This window comes from Salmo salar, chromosome ssa23 (assembly GCF_905237065.1).
Source record: "Salmo salar chromosome ssa23, Ssal_v3.1, whole genome shotgun sequence".
In the NCBI taxonomy this organism is placed as follows: domain Eukaryota; kingdom Metazoa; phylum Chordata; class Actinopteri; order Salmoniformes; family Salmonidae; genus Salmo; species Salmo salar.
This window is the reverse complement of record NC_059464.1, coordinates 44,241,908-44,267,038: the sequence shown is the minus strand read 5'-3', so window position 1 is coordinate 44,267,038 and position 25,131 is coordinate 44,241,908. Positions and strand designations below refer to the sequence as shown.

The 25,131-nt window shown below is 45.7% G+C and overlaps 1 protein-coding gene across 12 annotated transcripts in view; it reads left to right on the top strand.

Moving 5' to 3' along the window:
• The window catches only part of LOC106584727 (tight junction protein ZO-1), a 174,627-nt gene that overhangs the window by 125,469 nt on the left and 24,027 nt on the right, over positions 1–25,131 (top strand). For 11 of the 12 annotated variants that reach the window (XM_045706367.1, XM_045706359.1, XM_045706357.1 and 8 more), the window contains 12 exons: positions 638–743; positions 2,691–2,841; positions 6,331–6,439; positions 6,713–6,932; positions 9,868–10,052; positions 10,656–10,751; positions 10,861–10,943; positions 11,242–11,452; positions 16,646–16,746; positions 16,947–17,129; positions 18,167–18,331; positions 21,652–21,927. In XM_045706367.1, coding sequence (XP_045562323.1) covers positions 638–743; positions 2,691–2,841; positions 6,331–6,439; positions 6,713–6,932; positions 9,868–10,052; positions 10,656–10,751; positions 10,861–10,943; positions 11,242–11,452; positions 16,646–16,746; positions 16,947–17,129; positions 18,167–18,331; positions 21,652–21,927 — 1,886 coding nt within the window. The remainder of the gene's footprint in view (positions 1–637; positions 744–2,690; positions 2,842–6,330; positions 6,440–6,712; positions 6,933–9,867; positions 10,053–10,655; positions 10,752–10,860; positions 10,944–11,241; positions 11,453–16,645; positions 16,747–16,946; positions 17,130–18,166; positions 18,332–21,651; positions 21,928–25,131) is intronic. The other variant, XM_045706361.1, reaches the window with a different exon arrangement.

Sequence of the window (25,131 nt, the reverse complement as noted above, 5' to 3'; positions counted from 1 at the left end):
GGTCGCAGGGTTGAATCCCAAGTCCAACAGGATACCATTTATGGGGATTTTAGCTACGCTAGATGCATTCTGCCTTTGTGCCCTTGAGCAATACACTTAACATGTACAAATGTTTGAGCCCAGCTACCAAGATTAAATCTAGACGCTTGCTGTGCTGTGTGCTGTGCTCTGTGCTGTGTGCTGTGCTGTGCTCTGTGCTGTGCTCTGTGCTGTGCTGCTGTGCTGTGCTGTGCTGTGCTGTGCTGTGCTGTGCTATGCTGTGCTGTGTGCTCTGTGCTGTGCTGTGTGCTGTGCTGAGCTTGGTTGAGGCTGCAGCCTGTAGTTAGACTGTAGTGTGAGTTGATGGACTCTGACGTTCCCCTACTGCCCTGCAGCCAGCTGAGTGTCTCTGTGTGGGTGTGTGTTCGTGTGCTTCCATGTGTGAGAGAGTGTATGCACACATTTTGTTCCTTGAGGATTTGCCTCATGGTCTGTGTGTTGAGAGGTGTCAGTATAAAGGTGTATTGTGGTGTCTGACCTGCATCTGACCATTCAGTACATCCTCTTGTATGAATAGTGCAGTTGATATTGTCTCTCTCACTCTCTGTGTGTGTGCGCGTGTGTGTGTGTGCGTGCGTGCGTGCGTGTTTTTCCTCAGAACCCAAGCCAGTATATGCCCAGCCAGGCCAGCCTGATGTGGACCTGCCAGTCAGCCCCGCTGATGCCCCTGTGCCCAGCGCTGCTCATGATGACAGCATCCTACGGTATGTAGAAGTATCTGTTCACCTGTCTCTAACAGTATCCTGGGAGGGGGAGGGGGGGGGGCAATGCAAATAGTCTGGGTAGCCATTTGATTAGGTGTTCAGGAGTCTTATGGCTTGGGGGTAGAAACTGTTTAGAAGCCTCTTGGACCTAGACTTGGCGCTCTGGTACCGCTTGCCGTGCGGTGTCGGCAAGTTGTCGGTGATCAGGCCTACCACTGTTGTGTCATCGGCAAACTTAATAATGGGGTTGGAGTCGTGCCTGGCCGTGCAGTCATGAGTGAACAGGGAGTACAGGAGGGGACTGAGCATGCACCCTTGAGGGGCCCCTGTGTTGAGGATCAGTGTGGCAGATGTGTTGTTACCTACCCATACCACCTGGGGGCGGCCCGTCAGGAAGTCCAGGATCCAGTTGCAGAGGGAGGTGTTTAGTCCCAGGGTCCTTAGCTTATTGATGAGCTTTGAGGACACTACGGTGTTGAATGCTGAGCTATAGTCAATGAATAGCATTCTCATATAGGTGTTCCTTTTGTCCAGGTGGGAAAGGACAGTGTGGATTGCAATAGAGGATTGCATCATCTGTGGATCTAGGGTTTCTGGGATAATGGTGTTGATGTGAGCCATGACCTGCCATGACTATATAACGTTTAAACTTCACTGATCTTTGGCCCGTCTCCTCTCCTCGTCCCACCCCGTCTCCTCTCCTCGTCCCACCCCGTCTCCTCTCCTCGTCCCACCCCGTCTCCTCTCCCCGTCCCACCCTGTCTCCTCTCTCTCTCTCCCGTCCCACCCTGTCTCCTCTCTCTCCCCGTCCCACCCTGTCTCCTCTCTCTCCCCGTCCCACCCTGTCTCCTCTCCTCGTCCTACCCTGTCTCCTCTCTCTCCCCGTCCCACCCTGTCTCCTCTCCTCGTCCCACCCTGTCTCCTCTCTCTCCCCGTCATACCCTGTCTCCTCTCTCTCCCTGTCCTAACCTGTCTCCTCTCCTCGTCCCACCCCGTCTCCTCTCTCTCCTCCCGTCCCACCCCGTCTCCTCTCTCTCTCCCCGTCCAACCCTGTCTCCTCTCTCTCCCCGTCCCACCCTGTCTTCTCTCTCTCCCTGTCCTACCCTGTCTCCTCTCTCTCCCTGTCCTACCCTGTCTCCTCTCTCTCCCTGTCCTACCCTGTCTCCTCTCTCTCCCTGTCCTACCCTGTCTCCTCTCTCTCCCCCGTCCCACCCTGTCTCCTCTCTCTCCCCGTCCTACCCTGTCTCCTCTCTCTCTCTCCCCGTCCTACCCTGTCTCCTCTCTCTCCTCGTCCTACCCTGTCTCCTCTCTCTCCTCGTCCCACCCTGTCTCCTCTCTCTCTCCCCCGTCCCACCCTGTCTCCTCTCTCTCTCTCCCCGTCCCACCCTGTCTCCTCTCTCTCTCTCCCCGTCCCACCCTGTCTCCTCTCTCTCTCTCCCCCGTCCCACCCTGTCTCCTCTCTCTCTCTCCCCGTCTCACCCTGTCTCCTCTCTCTCTCTCCCCGTCCCACCCTGTCTCCTCTCTCTCTCTCCCCCTCTCTCTCTCCCCGTCTCACCCTGTCTCCTCTCTCTCTCTCCCCCGTCCCACCCTGTCTCCTCTCTCTCTCTCCCCTCTCTCTCCCCGTCTCACCCTGTCTCCTCTCTCTCTCTCCCCGTCCCACCCTGTCTCCTCTCTCTCTCTCCCCGTCTCACCCTGTCTCCTCTCTCTCTCTCCCCGTCCCACCCTGTCTCCTCTCTCTCTCTCCCCTCTCTCTCCCCGTCCCACCCTGTCTCCTCTCTCTCTCTCCCCGTCCCACCCTGTCTCCTCTCTCTCTCTCCCCGTCTCACCCTGTCTCCTCTCTCTCTCTCTCTCCCCGTCCCACCCTGTCTCCTCTCTCCCTCTCCCCGTCTCACCCTGTCTCCTCTCTCTCTCTCTCTCCCCGTCCCACCCTGTCTCCTCTCTCCCTAGGCCGAGTATGAAGCTGGTGAAGTTTAAGAAGGGGGAGAGTGTGGGTCTGAGGCTGGCAGGGGGGAACGATGTGGGCATCTTTGTAGCAGGAGTCCTGGAGGATAGCCCAGCAGCTAAGGAGGGTCTGGAGGAGGGGGACCAAATTCTCAGGGTGAGACACGATACATTAGCAACTACACACTCACTACAGCAACACAAAGGTTGTCGGTTCAATTTCCACAGGGATCACATTCACTGTACTGTAAATTGCATAGGATAAAATCGTTTGCTGTGTTAAAATTATCCTCATCACATGCTGTGTAGCCTAACGTGTGAGTGAATGCCTACACAAATTGAATCAATGCTAGCAGCTACTGAATTTCATTGCACAGAAATCCCATTTGAGTTGCCACTGGAATTGAAGAAGAAAGGGTGATGTTGCATATACTAGCAAATATGTGTTAACACAGTAAAATGGCCGCCTAAACAACAAGATGCTGCAGGGGATACCACAGTAAAATGGCCGTCTAAACAACAACAAGATGCTACAGAGGATACCACAGTAAAATGGCCGCCTAAACAACAAGATGCTGCAGGGATACCACAGTAAAATGGCAGCGTAAACAACAACAAGATGCTACAGAGGATACCACAGTAAAATGGCCGCCTAAACAACAAGATGCTGCAGGGGATACCACAGTAAAATGGCAGCGTAAACAACAACAAGATGCTACAGAGGATACCACAGTAAAATGGCCACCTAAACAACAAGATGCTGCAGGGGATACCACAGTAAAATGGCCGCCTTAACAACAACAACAAGATGCTACACTCTATTCATTGTTTGTGGTTGTTTTTTACAGCGTGGTTAACAGTGTCTGTAACGGTAGCCGTGTTTTCACAGGGCTTTGGTTTGTATCTCAAAGCCTGCGTCCCAAATGGCAGCCTATTCTCTACATAGTGCACAAGTTGTGACCAGGGCCCATAGGGGACATATCCAAAAAGCTTGTCTTCTGTGATTTATTAATGGTTTTTAAACCCGGCTGCTCCGAGATTCCTGCTCCTTTTGGAGTCTGTCTCCTAGCAACGGGCATCACTACAAAAACTGTTTACATTTCTTTCTCTGTTTGCCCCATTTCTCTTCCTCCCTCCGAGCTGTATATCTTTTTCTGTTTACACTCCGCCTCCTCTCTCTGCGAGCGTAAATGTGTAATGGCTTGGATTTTAGTTTAGAGTGCAGTAAACTCTGTCAGGGTTGTAAAGGACGTTATGTAAACATTTTAGAGGTGTAGATCATCAGCACTATTTTAAAGACACGCTCCAGAACTTTGGCAACTGCTAAGTATTTTTTAAACATCTCGTTTTGGGCTGGATGTGTCAATGTGCATGCATCATCTATGATCAGAATTACTGTCTTACCTCAATTAGCCAGGAAATCCACTCAATTAGTCAGCCCCCTAGTAATTTGATTTCCACCAATGAGCTTCAGCTTGGGAGAGAGAGAAATGACATGGTGCACATGATGTGACGTAGTACGCCATTTTGGGGGACCACTTTTGGCTCATGAGCACTACTTTCAGAACTACTGGCTAAAAAGTATACAAAAGTACCGGAGAATGTCTTTTAAACGCTGATGTTGTATAAACATTTCGACATGTAGACCATCAGCACTATTAACCACAGCTGACATGTGTAATATACAGTTGAAGTTGGAAGTTTACATACACTTAGGTTGGAATCATAAAAACTCGTTTTTCAACCACTCCACAAATTTCTTGTTAACAAACTATAGTTTTGGCAAGTCGATTAGGACATCTACTTTGCGCATGACACAAGTAATTATTCCAACAATTGTTTACAGACAGATTATTTCACTTATAATTCACTGTATCACAATTCCAGTGGTTCAAACGTTTACATTCACTAAGTTGACTGTGCCTTTAACAGCTTGGAAAATTCCAGAAAATGATATCATGGCTTTAGAAGCTTCTGATAGGCTAATTGACATTGTTTGAGTCAATTGGATGTGTACCTGTAGATGTATTTCAAGGCCTACCTTCAAACTCAGTGCTTCTTTGCTTGACATCATGGGAAAATCAAAAGAAATCAGCCAAGACCTCAGAAAAAAATTGTAGACCTCCACAAGTCTGGTTCATCCTTGGGAGCAATTTCCAAACGCCTGAAGGTACCACGTTCATCTGTACAAACAATAGTACGCAAGTATAAACACCATGGGACCACGCAGCCGTCATACCGCTCAGGAAGGAGATGCGTTCTGTCTCCTAGAGATGAATGTACTTTGGTGCGAAAAGTGCAAATCAATCCCAGAACAGCAAAGGACCTCGTGAAGATGCTGGAGGAAACGGGTACAAAAGTATCTGTATCCAGAGTAAAACGAGTCCTATATCGACATAACCTGAGAGGCCACTCAACAAGGAAGAAGCCACTGATCCAAAACCGCCATAAAAAAGCCAGACTACGGTTTGCAACTGCACATGGGGACAAAGATCGTACTTTTTGGAGAAATGTCCTCTGGTCTGATGAAACAAAAATAGAACTGTTTAGCCATAATGACCATCGTTATGTTTGGAGGAAAAAGGGAGAAGCTTGCAAGCTGAAGAACACCATCCCAACCGTGAAGCACGGGGGTGGCAGCATCATGTTGTGGGGGTGCTTTGCTGCAGGAGGGACTGGTGCACTTCACAAAATACATGCCATCGTGAGGAAGGAAAATTATGTGGATATATTGAAGCAACATCTCAAGACATCAGTCAGGGACTTAAAGCTTGGTTGCAAATGGGTCTTCCAAATGGACAATGACCTCAAGCATACTTCCAAGGTTGTGGCAAAATGGCTTAAGGACAACAAAGTCAAGGTATTGGATGGCCATCACAAATCCCTGACCTCAATCCTATAGAACATTTGTGGGCAGAACTGAAGAAGCGTGTGCGAGCAAGGAGGCCTACAAACCTGACACAGTTACACCAGCTCTGTCAGGAGGAATGGGCCAAAATTCTCCCAACTTATTGTTGAAAGCTTGTGGAAGGCTACCTGAAACGTTTGACCCAAGTTCAACAATTTAAAGGCAATGCTACCAAATACTAATTGAGTGTATGTAAACTTCTGACCCACTGGGAATGTGATAAAAGAAATAAAAGCTGAAATAAATCATTCTCTCTACTATTATTCTGACATTTCACATTCTTAAAATAAAGTGGTGATCCTAACTGACCTAAAACAGGGAATTTTTACTAGGATTAAATGTCAGGAATTATGAAAAACTGAGTTTAAATGTATTTGGCTAAGGTGTATGTAAACTTCTGACTTCGGCTCTATGTCAGTTCTGTCAGTGCCTACATTTAGTAAGTGTATCTGATCCCTGGGGGTAATTGAACCCATAACCTTTTCCCAGGTCACGAGTGAACACTTATCCAACACTTTAGATGTCCACAATGGTTTCCAAGGATACATAGTCAACTGGATAACAAGGAGACTGTGTTGTTGTGGTGGTATCATCCGTTGTCAAATATAGATTCGACAACAACAACACATTGAAACTACCTACTTACTTTAATCCTCTTCATCTCTTTGATACATATGTCCACAAAAAAACGTTAAACAAATGAAAAGAATAACCGTACAGCTCCCTGTTTTTTTCCAGGTTAATAATGTGGATTTTGCTAATATAATCCGAGAAGAGGCGGTGCTGTTCCTCCTTGACCTCCCTAAAGGTGAAGAGGTCACCATCCTGGCCCAGAAGAAGAAGGATGGTGAGTGCAGGAGGACGAGAGGAAACTGGATGAAAATAAACTGAGCTGGTCCCCTTCACTCACTACCCTCCCCCCACTCTGAAGGGTCTGGATAGGTATGATCAGTTTAGGGGTGAAGCTTCCACCATATTGCTTCCACTTTACAGATCTGCAATCCCAGTATATTAGGGTCAGGGTAAGGGAAGTGAATTGGGACCGGTTGAACTACTACCAGAGATGTATATGTATTGGACTTCTTCTTCTCCCTCTGACTCTGTCTGTGTTTGGCTCCAGTGTACCGGCGAATCGTGGAGTCTGATGTGGGCGACTCGTTCTACATCCGGACCCACTTTGAGTATGAGAAGGAGTCTCCGTACGGCCTGAGCTTCAACAAGGGAGAGGTGTTCAGAGTGGTGGACACCCTGTACAACGGCAAGCTGGGCTCCTGGCTGGCCATCCGCATCGGGAAGAACCACCAGGAGGTGGAGAGAGGCATTATACCTAACAAGAACAGGTGATGATGACACTCTTTTCTTCTGCTATTCTGTCCTCTTCTTCTGCTGCTATTCTGTCCTCTTCTTCTGTTGCTATTCTGTCCTCTTCTTCTGCTGCTATTCTGTCTCCTCCTTCTGCTGCTATTCTGTCTCCTCCTTCTGCTGCTATTCTGTCTCCTCCTTCTGCTGCTATTCTGTCTCCTCCTTCTGCTGCTATTCTGTCTCCTCCTTCTGCTGCTATTCTGTCCTCTTCTTCTGCTGCTATTCTGTCTCCTCCTTCTGCTGCTATTCTGTCTCCTCCTTCTGCTGCTATTCTGTCTCCTCCTTCTGCTGCTATTCTGTCCTCTTCTTCTGCTGCTATTCTGTCTCCTCCTTCTGCTGCTATTCTGTCCTCTTCTTCTGCTGCTATTCTGTCTCCTCCTTCTGCTGCTATTCTGTCTCCTCCTTCTGCTGCTATTCTGTCTCCTCCTTCTGCTGCTATTCTGTCCTCTTCTTCTGCTGCTATTCTGTCTCCTCCTTCTGCTGCTATTCTGTCCTCTTCTTCTGCTGCTATTCTGTCTCCTCCTTCTGCTGCTATTCTGTCTCCTCCTTCTGCTGCTATTCTGTCCTCTTCTTCTGCTGCTATTCTGTCCTCTTCTTCTGCTGCTATTCTGTCCTCTTCTTCTGCTGCTATTCTGTCTCCTCCTTCTGCTGCTATTCTGTCCTCCTCCTTCTGCTGCTATTCTGTCCTCTTCTTCTGCTGCTATTCTGTCTCCTCCTTCTGCTGCTATTCTGTCTCCTCCTTCTGCTGCTATTCTGTCTCCTCCTTCTGCTGCTATTCTGTCCTCTTCTTCTGCTGCTATTCTGTCTCCTCTTCTTCTGCTGCTATTCTGTCTCCTCCTTCTGCTGCTATTCTGTCCTCTTCTTCTGCTGCTATTCTGTCTCCTCCTTCTGCTGCTATTCTGTCTCCTCCTTCTGCTGCTATTCTGTCCTCTTCTTCTGCACACGGTTCCTTGTGGATCAGTTGGTAGAGCATGGTGTTTGCAACGCCAGGGTTGTGGGTTCGATTCCCACGGGGGACCAGTACGGAGAAAAAATGTATGCATTCACTACTGTAAGTCGCTCTGGATAAGAGCGTCTGCTAAATGACTAAAATGTAAAATGTAAAAAAATATGTAAAAAATGCTGCTATTCTGTCTCCTCCTTCTGCTATTCTGTCTTCTTCGATCCTGCCCATTTGGCTCCTCTAGGTGTTTGTATCACAGAAGTCAGTTTGTTTATTTGAAAAGAGAATGTGTTGCATATAACTTACCTGGTTAAGACAATCATATAAATACATTAAAATAATAGAGGAACAAGATTCGCACTGGTCACAATTTATCATAACAATGTTGATGTCACGTTGTCCTCTCATAGCTTTAACCACATTTGTTATGATTATCATTGCCATGTAAGTGCCTCTGTTGACAGTATTAACGTTAGCCATGCCAAGTTTCCTGGACAGTGTCACAGACACATCAAAGCCCTTTAGAGGTGTCTCTACTAAGAGCTCTGTCTGTCCCTCTCATTCTCCTGAGTAGAAAAGAAACTCAAGCACGGGTGATTTTGATGCCCCAACGTTTCAATCTCAATAGACCTCCATCTGGGTTTTACAGAGAGCTACATCTCAATAGACCTCCATCTGGGTTTTACAGAGAGCTACATCTCATTAGACCTCCATCTGGGTTTTACAGAGAGCTACATCTCATTAGACTAGACCTCCATCTGGGTTTTACAGAGAGCTACATCTCATTAGACCTCCATCTGGGTTTTACAGAGAGCTACATCTCATTAGACTAGACCTCCATCTGGGTTTTACAGAGAGATACATCTCAATAGACCTCCATCTGGGTTTTACAGAGAGCTACATCTCATTAGACCTCCATCTGGGTTTTACAGAGAGCTACATCTCATTAGACCTCCATCTGGGTTTTACAGAGAGCTACATCTCATTAGACTAGACCTCCATCTGGGTTTTACAGAGAGCTACATCTCATTAGACCTCCATCTGGGTTTTACAGAGAGCTACATCTCATTAGACTAGACCTCCATCTGGGTTTTACAGAGAGCTACATCTCAATAGACCTCCATCTGGGTTTTACAGAGAGCTACATCTCAATAGACCTCCATCTGGGTTTTACAGAGAGCTACATCTCATTAGACCTCCATCTGGGTTTTACAGAGAGCTACATCTCATTAGACTAGACCTCCATCTGGGTTTTACAGAGAGATACATCTCAATAGACCTCCATCTGGGTTTTACAGAGTGCTACATCTCATTAGACCTCCATCTGGGTTTTACAGAGAGCTACATCTCATTAGACTAGACCTCCATCTGGGTTTTACAGAGAGATACATCTCAATAGACCTCCATCTGGGTTTTACAGAGAGCTACATCTCAATAGACCTCCATCTGGGTTTTACAGAGAGCTACATCTCATTAGACCTCCATCTGGGTTTTACAGAGAGCTACATCTCATTAGACCTCCATCTGGGTTTTACAGAGAGCTACATCTCATTAGACTAGCTCTCCATCTGGGTTTTACAGAGAGCTACATCTCAATAGACCTCCATCTGGGTTTTACAGAGTGCTACATCTCATTAGACCTCCATCTGGGTTTTACAAAGAGTTACATCTCATTAGACTAGACCTCCATCTGGGTTTTACAGAGAGCTACATCTCAATAGACCTCCATCTGGGTTTTACAGAGAGCTACATCTCATTAGACCTCCATCTGGGTTTTACAGAGAGTTACATCTCATTAGACTAGACCTCCATCTGGGTTTTACAGAGAGCTACATCTCAATAGACCTCCATCTGGGTTTTACAGAGAGCTACATCTCATTAGACCTCCATCTGGGTTTTACAGAGAGCTACATCTCATTCTCTGTTACGGAGAAAAACATAATATAACAAATGTTCTCTGGTGTCTCCAGAGCGGAGCAGCTGTCCAGCATGCAGTACACCCTCCCTAAGACAGCAGGGGGCGACAGGGCAGACTTCTGGAGGTTCAGGGGCCTGAGGAGCTCCAAAAGGAACCTGAGGAAAAGCAGAGAGGACCTGTCGGCCCAGCCCGTACAGACCAAGTTTCCCGCTTACGAGAGGGTGGTGCTGAGAGAGGGTGAGGACCGACAACTCTGATAGTGACCCCTCCTCGCTAGCCCCTCCTCGCTAGCCCCTCCTCGCTAGCCCCTCCTCGCTAGCCCCTCCTCGCTAGCCCCTCCTCCCTAACCCCTCCTCCCTAGCTCCTCCTCCCTAACCCCTCCTCCCTAGCTCCTCCTCCCTAACCCCTCCTCCCTAGCTCCTCCTCCCTAACCCCTCCTCCCTAGCTCCTCCTCCCTAACCCCTCCTCCCTAGCTCCTCCTCCCTAACCCCTCCTCCCTAGCTCCTCCTCCCTAACCCCTCCTCCCTAACCCCTCCTCCGTCTGTCTCTAACTCTTCGTCTAATAGTGGTGAGTTTGTAGTGTTTTATTTAAAGGAGAACAGAGCACCGTTTTCATATGTCTTAACGCACCACCAACTTTTTAGATTTTTCAGTAAATGTAGAAAGTTGGAAAGGCTATACTAGATCACTGGCTATAGAGCCAAGAACCTTATGATAGGTTAGGATGGAACACTACTGCTACACCATCCTCTCAGTCTGTCCTCTGATGACATGTAGGTTAGGATGGAACACTACTGCTACACCATCCTCTCACAGTCTGTCCTCTGTTCCTTTGTCCAGCTGGTTTCCTCAGACCTGTGGTGGTATTTGGACCCATCGCAGACGTGGCACGTGAGAAAATCTCCCGGGAGGAGCCTGATCTGTTTGAACTTGCAAGTGAGTAAGACAGCGTATCAGAATGACGTGGAAATGCTCTGACGATGGTAGAACTCTGTTAACAGTTTGATTGTAGAATGCTGAAACCGTTCTTTCCCCGGTGTTCCAGAGAGTGAACCTAGAGACGCAGGTACAGACCAGCGTAGTTCAGGAATCATCCGTCTCCACACCATCAAGCAGATCATCGACAGAGTGAGTTTTCTTTTAAACATACAGTCAGTCGCTCCTTTCAATAGGACTGTTTTTTTATTTTATTGTAAAACTGTTGTGGTGTTGGTGATGTACGGTTTTAGATATTTTTGTGATGCGGTCAGAATGACTATTTCAAATGTAGCCTTTGTCCAATGCGATTCCACTGACGACGCAAAGAGAACTGCCAAGAACAGGATTCACTGGAGATGCACTGACGGTCTGTCTGAGGCCCTCTGCTCCACTAGTCGCTAAAAGGAATGGCTAAGTCAACTAAGTTATGGTGTCTTGTCTGGTGTAGGATAAACATGCAGTCCTGGACATCACCCCCAACGCGGTGGATCGTCTGAACTACGCCCAGTGGTATCCCATCGTGGTGTTCCTCAACCCGGACAGCAAGCAGGGGGTCAAGAACATGAGAACCAGGCTCTGTTCTGAGTCCAGGAAGTCAGCCCGGAAACTCTACGAGAGAGCCTTGAAATTAAGGAAGAACAACCACCATCTCTTCACCAGTAAGTACTGAAGGGAGGGAGAGGGAGAGAGAGAGAGAGGGAGGGAGAGAGAGGGAGAGGGAGGGAGAGGGAGAGATCTCTTCACCAGTAAGTACTGAAGGGAGGGAGAGGGAGAGAGAGGGAGGGAGAGAGAGGGAGAGGGAGAGATCTCTTCACCAGTAAGTACTGAGGGAAGGGGAGGAGAGCGAAAGAGGAGAGAGAGGGAGAGAGAGAGAGAGAGAGAGCCTTGAAACTAAAGAAGAACAACCACCATCTCTTCACCAGTAAGTACTGAGGGAAGGGGGAGAGACAGAGAGAGAAAGAGAGAGAGAGAGAGAGAGAGAGAGAGAGAGAGAGAGAATCTTGAAACTAAGAACAACCTCCATCTCTTCACCAGTAAGTACTGAGGCATTTAAAATGTCACCTTTATGATGTTTACCAATTTTTTATTTTTTTTATTTACAAGCAGTCGGCACGTACGAGTGATGTGCCCACATCCTCGTACCGAAAAGATCTATAGCAGGATAGCTAACCCTGATGACGGAACCTTGACTATAACAGGATAGCTAACCCTGATGACGGAACCTTGACTATAGCAGGATAGCTAACCCTGATGACGGAACCTTGACTATAGCAGGATAGCTAACCCTGATGACGGAACCTTGACTATAGCAGGATAGCTAACCCTGATGACTGAACCTTGACTATAGCAGGATAGCTAACCCTGATGACGGAACCTTGACTATAGCAGGATAGCTAACCCTGATGACGGAACCTTGACTATAGCAGGATAGCTAACCCTGATGACTGAACCTTGACTATAGCAGGATAGCTAACCCTGATGACTGAACCTTGACTATAGCAGGATAGCTAACCCTGATGACGGAACCTTGACTATAGCAGGATAGCTAACCCTGATGACGGAACCTTGACTATAGCAGGATAGCTAACCCTGATGACGGAACCTTGACTATAGCAGGATAGCTAACCCTGATGACGGAACCTTGACTATAGCAGGATAGCTAACCCTGATGACGGAACCTTGACTATAGCAGGATAGCTAACCCTGATGACTGAACCTTGACTATAGCAGGATAGCTAACCCTGATGACGGAACCTTGACTATAGCAGGATAGCTAACCCTGATGACGGAACCTTGACTATAGCAGGATAGCTAACCCTGATGACTGAACCTTGACTATAGCAGGATAGCTAACCCTGATGACGGAACCTTGACTATAGCAGGATAGCTAACCCTGATGACGGAACCTTGACTATAGCAGGATAGCTAACCCTGATGACTGAACCTTTACTATAGCAGGATAGCTAACCCTGATGACTGAACCTTGACTATAGCAGGATAGCTAACCCTGATGACGGAACCTTAACTATAGCAGGATAGCTAACCCTGATGACGGAACCTTGACTATAGCAGGATAGCTAACCCTGATGACGGAACCTTGACTATAGCAGGATAGCTAACCCTGATGACTGAACCTTGACTATAGCAGGATAGCTAACCCTGATGACGGAACCTTAACTATAGCAGGATAGCTAACCCTGATGACGGAACCTTGACTATAGCAGGATAGCTAACCCTGATGACGGAACCTTGACTATAGCAGGATAGCTAACCCTGATGACGGAACCTTGACTATAGCAGGATAGCTAACCCTGATGACGGAACCTTGACTATAGCAGGATAGCTAACCCTGATGACGGAACCTTGACTATAGCAGGATAGCTAACCCTGATGACGGAACCTTGACTATAGCAGGATAGCTAACCCTGATGACGGAACCTTGACTATAGCAGGATAGCTAACCCTGATGACGGAACCTTGACTATAGCAGGATAGCTAACCCTGATGACGGAACCTTGACTATAGCAGGATAGCTAACCCTGATGACGGAACCTTGACTATAGCAGGATAGCTAACCCTGATGACGGAACCTTGACTATAGCAGGATAGCTAACCCTGATGACGGAACCTTGACTACCTTAACAGTGACGTTGATCTGAAAACACCAGACTGATGCTATACCAACACGTAGATTATTCTTCTGGCTTCGTCTAGCTTTATTTGGGATGTTTTACATTGCCTCGCAGGCTTGCCAGCTTCTAGGTAATCAACCCTCCGACGACATCTGCCATGTTGTAGAGGATAATCAACTGATTAGGTGTTTGTTGATTAGTGGGTCGATCAGCTTTACTATTGCAGATGTAGCTTCTAGTTATGTAATCTTCTGCATCATTTCCAATCCCCCATATATTTTTGTTGTGTATATATATATATATATATATAAATATACACAGCTTTTTAAAATATATTTTCCTTCATTATTTTCCCCTAACCCTACCTCCCATAATTGGAGTAAACTTATGGACAACAATACTTAGGCTTCTGCTTCCAGCTTTTACATACTATATACATTTTACAGACACAGTATATTTTACGTTAGTTATCTTTTGTTTGTTATTAGTCCCACCCTTCAGCTCCGTTCAACCCCTCCCATCTATCTCGTAACACCATCCATATTGGATTTATATTTGCCATATATTTTTCAACTGTGCTGTGATGCTTCACAAAAGTTTTGAACCTTTCTATTCTCATAGCTTTTACATATTGTAAGTTAAAGACATTTTTTTTGCTAAAAGTATTATTATATTATTGATTGATTGACTAAGACTTTTCAAATCACCCAGTAGCACTATCTGCAGAGTTAGGTCCAGGTAAATGTTGCAGTTCTTCAGCCACGTGTTTATTAATTTGCTGCATTTGAAGTCATAGGATTACATCTTTCTGGTGAGAACCTGCACAACTTTTCATGACGTGGCTGGGAAATGGGTCTATATTATGACGGTGTTATGAGATGTTGTTCAAAGAACAAGGGTTCAGGAATAGATCCCAGAGGAAGTCCACAAGATATCTTTGGCCCTGTTAAATACCCAGCCATTTTCACACACATACTGCTCATAAGCATGATTCTGGAACCATTTTGATTCTGGAACCATTTTGATTCTGGAACCATTTTGATTCTGGAACCATTTGATTTTGGAACCATTTTGATTCTGGAACCATTTGATTCTGGAACCATTTTGATTCTGGAACCATTTGATTCTGGAACCATTTGATTCTGGAACCATTTTGATTCTGGAACCATTTGATTCTGGAACCATTTTGATTCTGGAACCATTTGATTCTGGAACCATTTTGATTCTGGAACCATTTTGATTCTGGAACCATTTTGATTCTGGAACCATTTTGATTCTGGAACCTTTTGATTGCTTGGTCATGAAAGTAGCATGTTAACAAATGTGAATGATTCACACGGGTGTCTACACTGAACAGAAATATCAACGCAACATGTAAAGTGGTGGTCCCATGTTTTCATGACCTGAAATAAAAGATCCCAGAAATGTTCCATACGCACAAAAAGCTTTTCTCTCAATTTGTGTGCACAAATTTGCCATGATAATCCATCCACCTGACAGGTGTGGCATATCAAGAAGCTGATTAAACAGCATGATTATTACACATTTTCACCTTGTGCCGGGGACAATAAAAGGCCACTCTAAAATGTGCAGTTTTGTCACACAGCACAACGCCACAGAGGTCTCAAGTTTTGAGGGAGTGTGCAATTGGTATGTTGACTGCAGGAATGTCCACCAGAGCTGTTGCCAGATAATTGATTGTTCATTTCTCTACCATAAGCTGCCTCCAACGTCGTTTTAGAGAATTTGTCAGTATGTCCATCCGGCTTCACTACCACAGACCACATGTAACCATGCCAGCCCAGGACCTCCACATCCAGCTTCACAACCACAGACCACATGTAACCATGCCAGCCCAGGACCTCCACATCCAGCTTCACAACCACAGACCACATGTAACCATGCCAGCCCAGGACCTCCATATCCAGCTTCACAACCGCAGAACACATGTAACCATGCCAGCCCAGGACCTCCACATCCAGCTTCACAACCACAGACCACATGTAACCATGCCAGCCCAGGACCTCCACATCCAGCTTCACAACCACAGACCACATGTAACCATGCCAGCCCAGGACCTCCACATCCAGCTTCACAACCACAGACCACATGTAACCATGCCAGCCCAGGACCTCCACATCCAGCTTCACAACCACAGACCACATGTAACCATGCCAGCCCAGGACCTCCACATCCAGCTTCACAACCACAGACCACATGTAACCATGCCAGCCCAGGACCTCCACATCCAGCTTCACAACCACAGACCACATGTAACCATGCCAGCCCAGGACCTCCACATCCAGCTTCACAACCACAGACCACATGTAACCATGCCAGCCCAGGACCTCCACATCCAGCTTCACAACCACAGACCACATGTAACCATGCCAGCCCAGGACCTCCACATCCAGCTTCACAACCACAGACCACATGTAACCATGCCAGCCCAGGACCTCCACATCCAGCTTCACAACCACAGACCACATGTAACCATGCCAGCCCAGGACCTCCACATCCAGCTTCTTCGTCTGCGGGATCGTCTGAGACCAGCCACCAGACAGCTGATGAAACTGTTGATTTGCACAAAAGAAGAATTTCTGCACAAACTGTCAGAAACCATCAAAGGGAAGCTCAACTATGTGCTCGTTGTCTTCACCAGGGTCTTGACCTGACTACAGTTCGGCATCGTAACCGACTTCAGTGGGAAAATGCTCACCATTGATGGCCACTGGCACCCTGGAGAAGTGTGCTCTTCACGGATGAATCCCTGTTTCAACCGTACAGGACAGATAGCAGACAGAGTGTATGGTGTCGTATGGACGAGTGGTTTGCTGATGTCAACATTGTGAACAGAGTGCTCCATGGTAGAGGTGGGGTTACGGTATGGGCAAGCATAAGCTACGGACAATTAATACAATTTCTGATCCACACCCCTACCTTTTTTTTTATGGTATCTGCGACCAACATATACATATCTGCATTCCCAGTCATGAAATCCATAATTTATTTATTTAAATTGACTGATTTCCTTATATGAACTGTAACTCAGTAAAATCTTTGAAATTGTTGCATGTTTCGTTTACATTTTTGTTCCGTGTAATAAGGCCACTATATCTGGTGGAATTCCTCAGGGATCCATTCATGTTGAATTGTTCTCATGCTAAATAGCAGCATCATGCTAACCAGTAACATGGTAACCCTTCTGTCCTCTGTTAGCTACCATCAACATGAACAACATGAACGATGGCTGGTACGGAGCTCTGAAGGAGACGATCCAGCAGCAACAGAACCAGTTGGTCTGGGTGTCAGAGGGCAAGGTGAGAGAAACACTCAATTGTAGTTTCACGGTTTAAAAAAGAAAAAAAGTCGCTCATAAATATCTTTCCAAACGCATTGCGCTTCTTTTCTTTTGAATAACATCTAATCATTTCTGACTCACCCGCTGAAGCAACCCTAAAAAAAACTGCATATTTCTTCCCATCCACCACTCCCATCTTCCTCCTCTTCCTCTCCCCAGGCGGACGGTGCGCCGGACGATGACCTTGACATCCATGATGACCGTCTGTCATATCTGTCAGCCCCGGGCAGTGAGTACTCCATGTACAGCACGGACAGCCGCCACACTTCTGACTACGAGGACACGGACACAGAGGGCGGGGCCTACACTGACCAGGAACTAGACGAGACGCTCAATGACGAGGTCGGTCCGATTTTTTAAAACATTTTTTTTAATATTAGATTTTTGATTTGATTTCATTCATGTTCGCAGTCAAAAAGACTGAATTATGAAGAATACAGTTACATTAAGACACCTGCTCGTCAAACATCTCATGTCATGTTGAAACAGGAAAGGGCCTTCCCCAAACTGTTGCCACAAAGTTGGAAGCACAGAATCGTCTAGAATGTCATTGTACGCTGTAGCGTTAAGACTTCCCTTCACTGGAACTAAGGGCACTAGCCCCAACCATGAAAAACAGCCCCAGACCATTATTCCTCCTCCACCAAACTTTACAGTTGGCACTATGCATTCGGGCAGGTAGAGTTCTCCTGGCATCCGCCAAACCCAGTCAGTCGGACTGCCAGATGGTGAAGCGTGATTCATCACTCCAGAGAACGCGTTTTCACTGCTCCAGAGTCCAATGGCGGTGAGCTTTACACCACTCGAACCGACACTTGGCATTGCGCATGGTGATCTTAGGCTTGTGTGCGGCTGCTCGGCCATGGAAACCCATTTCATGAAGCTACCAATGAACAGTTCTTGTGCTGACGTTGCTTCCAGAGGCAGTTTGGAACTCGGCAGTGTGTGTTGCAGCCGAGGACAGATGATTTTTACGTGCTCCGCGCTTCAGCACTCGGCGGTCCCGTTCTGTGAGCTTGTGTGGCCTACCACTTCGCGGCTGGGCCGTTGTTGCTCCTAGACGTTTCCAATTCACAATAACAGCACTTACAGTTGACCGGGCAGCTCTACCAGGGACCAAACTCACTTGTTGGAAAGGTGGCATCCTATGACGGTGCCACGATGTAAGTCACTGAGCTCTTCAGTAAGGACATTTTACTGCCAATGTTTGTCTATGGAGATTGCATGGCTGTGTGCTCAATTTCTATACACCTGGTGGGGTTGAAATAGCTTAATCCACTAATTTGAAGGGGTGTCCACATACTTTTGTATATATAGTGCACCTCATTTTCGTTTTAAAACGCCTGTTTGTTGTAACCCCAGTTTCGAAATCCCATTAGGTTGGCCTGCCCACAGAGCCAGCCATCACCCGCTCCTCAGAGCCAGTCAGAGAGGATCCGCCAGTCATCCAGGACCCCTCGTCTGGTGGTTACTCTGGATACCAGCATGACCCGGCCAACTGCATCGACCCGTCCGGGTTCAAGATATCCGCCACTCCTCAGCAGGTAGGAGAGAGAGGGAGGAAAAGGAGAGAGAGGGAGGAGTGGAAGGAGGGAAAGGAGAGAGGGAGGGAGGGAGAAGAGAGCGGCAGGAGTGAAGTAGAGGGAGGGAGGGCAGAGTGGAGATATAGCAGTAGATGCCTCTCTGTGGGTAAAACGGGCTGAAATGACGTTATTACATGTGATATACAGTTGAAGTCGGAAGTTTACATACACCTTAGCCAAATACATTTAAACTCAGTTTTTCACAATTCCTGACATTTAATCCTTGTAAATGCCCTGTCTTAAGTCAGTTAGGATCACCACTTTATTTTAAGAATGTGAAATGTCAGAATAATATTAGAGATTTCTATTTCTTTCATCACATTACCAGTTGGTCAGAAGTTTACATGCACTCAATTAGTATTTGGTAGCATTGCCTTTCAATTGTTTAACTTGGGTCAAACGTTTCAGGTAGCCTTCCACAAGCTTCCAACAATAAGTTGGGAGAATTTTTGCCCATTCCTCCTGACAGAGCTGGTGTAACTGATTCAGGTTTGTAGGCCTCCTTGCTCGCACACGCTTTTTCAGTTCTGACCACAAATTTTCTATAGGATCCTTAAGCCATTTTGCCACAACTTAGAAGTATGCTTGGGGTCATTGTCCATTTGGAAGACCCATTTGCGACCAAGATTTAAGTTCCTGACTGATGTCTTGAGATGTTGCTTCAATATATCCACATAATTTTCCTTCCTCACGATGCCATCTATTTTGTGAAGTGCACCAGTCCCTCCTGCAGCAAAGCACCCCCACAACATGATGCTGCCACCCCCGTGCTTCACGGTTGGGATGGTGTTCTTCGGCTTGCAAGCCGCCTCCTTTTTCCTCCAAACATAACGATGGTCATTATGGCCAAACAGTTCTATTTTTGTTTCATCAGACCAGAGGACATTTCTCCAAAAAGTACTATCTTTGTCCCCATGTGCAGTTGCAAAACGTAGTCTGGCTTTTTTATGGCGGTTTTGGAGCAGTGGCTTCTTCTTTGCTGAGCGGCCTTTAGGACTCGTTTTACTGTGGATAAATATACTTTTACCTGTTTCCTCCAGCATCTTCACAAGGTCCTTTGCTGTTGTTATGGGATTGATTTGCACTTTTCTCACCAAAGTACATTGGTCCCATGGTGTTTATACTTACGTACTATTGTTTGTACAGATGAATGTGGTACCTTCAGGCGTTTGGAAATTGCTCCCAAGGATGAACCAGACTTGTGGAGGTCTACCATTTTTTTTCTGAGGTCGTGGCTGATTTCTTTTGATTTTCCCATGTTGTCAAGCAAAGAGGCACTGAGATTGAAGGTAGGCCTTGAAATACATCCACAGGTACACCTCCAATTGACTCCAATGATGTCAATTAGCCTATCAGAAGCTTCTAAAGCCATTACATAATTTTCTGGAATTTTCCAATCTGTTTAAGTGAAATAATCTGTCTCGAAACAATTGTTGGAAAAATTACTTGTGTCATGCACAAAGTAGATGTCCTAACCGACTTGCCAAAACTATAGTTTAACTTTTTAGTGACAGGGGGCAGTATTTGGAAATTCAGATGAATAACATGCCCAAATTAAACTGCCTGCTACTCGGGCCCAGAAGGTTGGATATGCATATTATTAGTAGATTTGGATAGAAAACACTCTGAAGTTTCTAAAACTGTTTGAATGATGTCTGTGAGTATAACAGAACTCATATGGCAGGCAAAAACCTGAGAAAAAATCCAACCAGGAAGTGGTTTGTAGTTTTTCAACTGATTGCCTTTCCAAACTACAGTGTCTGTGGGGTCATTTTGCACTTCCTAAGGCTTCCACTAGATGTCAACAGTCTTTAGAACCTTGTTTCATGCTTCTACTGTTACTGGGGAGAGAATAAGAGCTGCCTCAAGCCTGGGACCAGTGAGTTGTTTACTGTGCGCTCACGCAGGTGCGCCGCTCCTTCTTTTTCCTCTGTAATGAATACGCTATTGTCCGGTTGGAATATTATCGAAGATTTATGTTAAAAAGACCCTAAGGATTGATTGTAAACATCGTTTGACATGTTTCTACGAACGGTAATGGAACTATTTGACTTTTCGTCTCGGGTTTATTGCTCGCGCATTGTGCCTTTGGATTAGTGATCTGAACGCGCGAACAAAACGGAGGTATTTGGACATAAATATGGAGTTTATCGAACAAAACGAACATTTCTTGTGGGAGTCCTGGGAGTGCATTCCGACAAAGATCAGCAAAGGTAAGTGAAGATTTATAATAATATTTCTGAGTTTAGTTGACTCCAGAACTTGGCGGGTAACTGTATAGCTTGCTTTGATGGCTGAGCTCTGTACTCGGAATATTGAACAATGTGCTTTCGCCATGAAATCTGACACAGCGGTTGTATTAAGGAGAAGTGTATCTATAATTCTTTCAATAACTGTTGTAAATTTTATCAAAGTTTATGATGAGTATTTTTGTAAATTCATGTGCTCATTCACCGGAAGTTTTGGGAGGCAAATCATTTCTGAACATCACGCGCCAATGTAAAATGGGGTTTATGGATATAAATATTAACTTTATCGAACAAAACATACATGTATTGTGTAACATGAAGTCCTATGAGTGCCATCTGATGAAGATCATCAAAGGTTAGTGATTCATTTTAGCTGTATTTCTGGTTTTTGTGACGCTTCTCCTTGCTTGGAAAATGGCTGTGTGGTATTCTTGTTTAGGCGCTGTCCTAACATAATCTAATGTTATGCTTTCGCCGTAAAGCCTTTTTGAAATCGGACAATGTGGTTGGATTAACGAGAACATTATCTTTAAAATGGGATATAATAGTTGTATGTCTGAGAAATTTGAATTATGAGATTTTTGTTGTTTTTTTATTTGCCGCCCTGCTATTTTACTGGTTGTTGGCAGCGTGTCCCACGGGTGGTTAACAGAGAGGTTAACAAAACATTTGTGGAGTGTTTGAAAAACTAGTTTTAATGACACCAACCTAAGTGTATGTAAACTTTCGACTTCAACTGTATTCTATGTTCTTCAGAGTGATGTTTGTGCCGCTGGTAAACAATACAATGTGTTTGTTCCTTCACTAACCCTTTATATGCTTTAGTATACACAAAGAATGTATATTGTAAGGTTATCTGTTGTCTCCACGTTGTTGCATCTGGCTGGTGTCAAAATGATTCCAGGAGGAGGAACATAGAGAGAAGGTTACTACGGAGACGGAGAGAGAAACTGCTGTAGTTTGTGGAGTGTTTCTGTGTTCTTCCTCTTGGCAGCCTGTTCCAATAAAATGTCTCTTAACGATACTTCACAGCAAGATGATGCTGCTCTGGCTATTCCTTCCTCTCTGCTGGCTGCGGCGGTGGCGCCCCCTGCTGTTGAGGTTGAGTCACAGCAGCCTGTGCTGCAGCTAGAGGGTATGACCCCTGACCTGGAGGAGGAGGCTCCAGTTGCAGCTCCTCAGGCTGCAGACTCACTTCTTAGCAGCCCCAGTCCCGCCCCTACTGAGCTAGCCCTGCCCCCAGCACCACCATCACTCGAACCCCAACACCTGTCTCAATCGCAGCTCGGCCCTGGTCCTGAACCCAAGGTACTCACCTACCTACCACCACCACCCAAGCACTTACCTGCTACCCCACTAGAATACCTGGTCACCTGGACCGGGCCTGGGCCAGTCACGCCCTTAACTGCCCCGCCCGGTTCTCTGCCCCGCCCGTCTGCCCCGCTCCCCCAGCCTGCTGTTCTGTTTTAACTTGCCTGTCTTTTTCTTCGCACACGCTTCTTTCTCCTCTGACTGGCTCTCTGTCTGCATGCCCCGCCCACGCTGTGTGACCACTGACCTTTGACCAGTCAGAAAGCAAGACTCTAGCCTATTGGCGTGTTTGAGGGAAGGAGTTTGGAGCAAGGCGACAATGGAGGCGCAGAATTGCTTATTTTCACTTAGTTATTTGGGACGCAAGCAAAGTTGACTTGTAAGAAAGATCAGTGATTGTGCAGAATATAGTCAATACACATGCACCGATCACAGTGGGCTGGTAGTTGTGGGGTGGGGGGGGCTGTCCCGGTCGTCTGTGGGCAAATCTGAAACCGCACCCCGTTCCCTATTTAGTACGCTACTTTTGGCCAGAGTCGCCCAGGTTCTGGGCAAAAGTAGTGCACTATATAGGGAATAGGGTGCGGTACATTTGGGAGTCTGACGGTGTGACCAGGATAAGAGGAACCGGTTACTGTTGTCTCCTCTTCTTCCTCTGCATGGTTTGGTTTCCTTTCTGCTTCTTTACTTATTTAACTTCTCTGACTGCAGTTGGATTTTAGTCAAATGTACCTGCAGTGGCACATGTACTGTATGTTGTAATGCTAGTATGTAGTAGACTGTAGTTGCATAAGATGCTAAAACTGAATGTTGGTTGCATGATAAACTATGCTAACCTGCAGACAGTATTCTTTGTATTTACTAGTCTCTGTCAAAAAGCAGTTGACTCTCCCTATGGAAAAAAAACCTAAAACTGCATAACTGTACATCTTCCGTTATAGTATTGACTGGTGTAAAAGTTTTAACGTTTACTAAGCTTCTTCCATAGGAAGTAACTGTCTGTTGTTACGAGATGTGCTGTCTAAAGGCTACACATCACCTGTTTTTGAAATGAAGCCGTTCAGAGAAAGAAGAAAAAAACGACATAATCGTAAAACGTGATTTGGTGATGAGGAGGGATTTGGACATTTTCAGTCATTCTTGAAAGGCTTCTTGTCAAATATGCATTTAGCTCTGATTAGGAATAATTGATAAGAGAATTGCTTGTGTACTTGCACTTTGACTTGATGTTTGTTTAATTTATTGTTATTAGTTACTATTGAATTGTATGTATGATGATGTGTTGTATCTCAATTGATCTGTGTTCAGTCCTTATCGTCAGGTTTCAGGTTAACCTCTCTTTAATAATTCATTCCTCTCTGACTTGATTTTTGGGGGATTTATTTTGTAGTTTCTGTTATTTTCTCTACTTTTATTTTTCCTGTTCCGTTTTTATTATTATTTGTTCAGAACTGTATGAAAACTATAGTTTTCCAATGAGGTTTACAAGTTTTAAACTTAATTTGCCATCTGTAATAATTGATACATCAGAAATCTTATTCACCCAAGCTCTGACCAGGTAGTTTACTGCTATAGCCAGTTTGGTAGATACCAAGCTCTGACCAGGTAGTTTACTGCTATAGCCAGTTTGGTAGATACCAAGCTCTGACCAGGTAGTTTACTACTATAGCCAGTTTGGTAGATACCAAGCTCTGACCAGGTAGTTTACTACTATAGCCAGTTTGGTAGATACCAAGCTCTGACCAGGTAGTTTACTGCTATAGCCAGTTTGGTAGATACCAAGCTCTGACCAGGTAGTTTACTACTATAGCCAGTTTGGTAGATACCAAGCTCTGACCAGGTAGTTTACTACTATAGCCAGTTTGGTAGATACCAAGCTCTGACCAGGTAGTTTACTACTATAGCCAGTTTGGTAGATACCAAGCTCTGACCAGGTAGTTTACTGCTACAGCCAGTTTGGTAGATACCAAGCTCTGACCAGGTAGTTTACTACTATAGGCAGTTTGGTAGATACCAAGCTCTGACCAGGTAGTTTACTGCTATAGCCAGTTTGGTAGATACCAAGCTCTGACCAGGTAGTTTACTACTATAGCCAGTTTGGTAGATACCAAGCTCTGACCAGGTAGTTTACTGCTATAGCCAGTTTGGTAGATACCAAGCTCTGACCAGGTAGTTTACTACTATAGCCAGTTTGGTAGATACCAAGCTCTGACCAGGTAGTTTACTACTATAGGCAGTTTGGTAGATACCAAGCTCTGACCAGGTAGTTTACTACTATAGCCAGTTTGGTAGATACCAAGCTCTGACCAGGTAGTTTACTGCTATAGCCAGTTTGGTAGATACCAAGCTCTGACCAGGTAGTTTACTACTATAGCCAGTTTGGTAGATACCAAGCTCTGACCAGGTAGTTTACTGCTATAGCCAGTTTGGTAGATACCAAGCTCTGACCAGGTAGTTTACTACTATAGCCAGTTTGGTAGATACCAAGCTCTGACCAGGTAGTTTACTACTATAGCCAGTTTGGTAGATACCAAGCTCTGACCAGGTAGTTTACTACTATAGCCAGTTTGGTAGATACCAAGCTCTGACCAGGTAGTTTACTGCTATAGCCAGTTTGGTAGATACCAAGCTCTGACCAGGTAGTTTACTGCTATAGCCAGTTTGGTAGATACCAAGCTATGACCAGGTAGTTTACTGCTATAGCCAGTTTGGTAGATACCAAGCTCTGACCAGGTAGTTTACTACTATAGCCAGTTTGGTAGATACCAAGCTCTGACCAGGTAGTTTACTACTATAGCCAGTTTGGTAGATACCAAGCTCTGACCAGGTAGTTTACTACTATAGCCAGTTTGGTAGATACCAAGCTCTGACCAGGTAGTTTACTACTATAGCCAGTTTGGTAGATACCAAGCTCTGACCAGGTAGTTTACTACTATAGCCAGTTTGGTAGATACCAAGCTCTGACCAGGTAGTTTACTACTATAGGCAGTTTGGTAGATACCAAGCTCTGACCAGGTAGTTTACTACTATAGGCAGTTTGGTAGATACCAAGCTCTGACCAGGTAGTTTACTACTATAGCCAGTTTGGTAGATACCAAGCTCTGACCAGGTAGTTTACTGCTATAGCCAGTTTGGTAGATACCAAGCTATGACCAGGTAGTTTACTGCTATAGCCAGTTTGGTAGATACCAAGCTCTGACC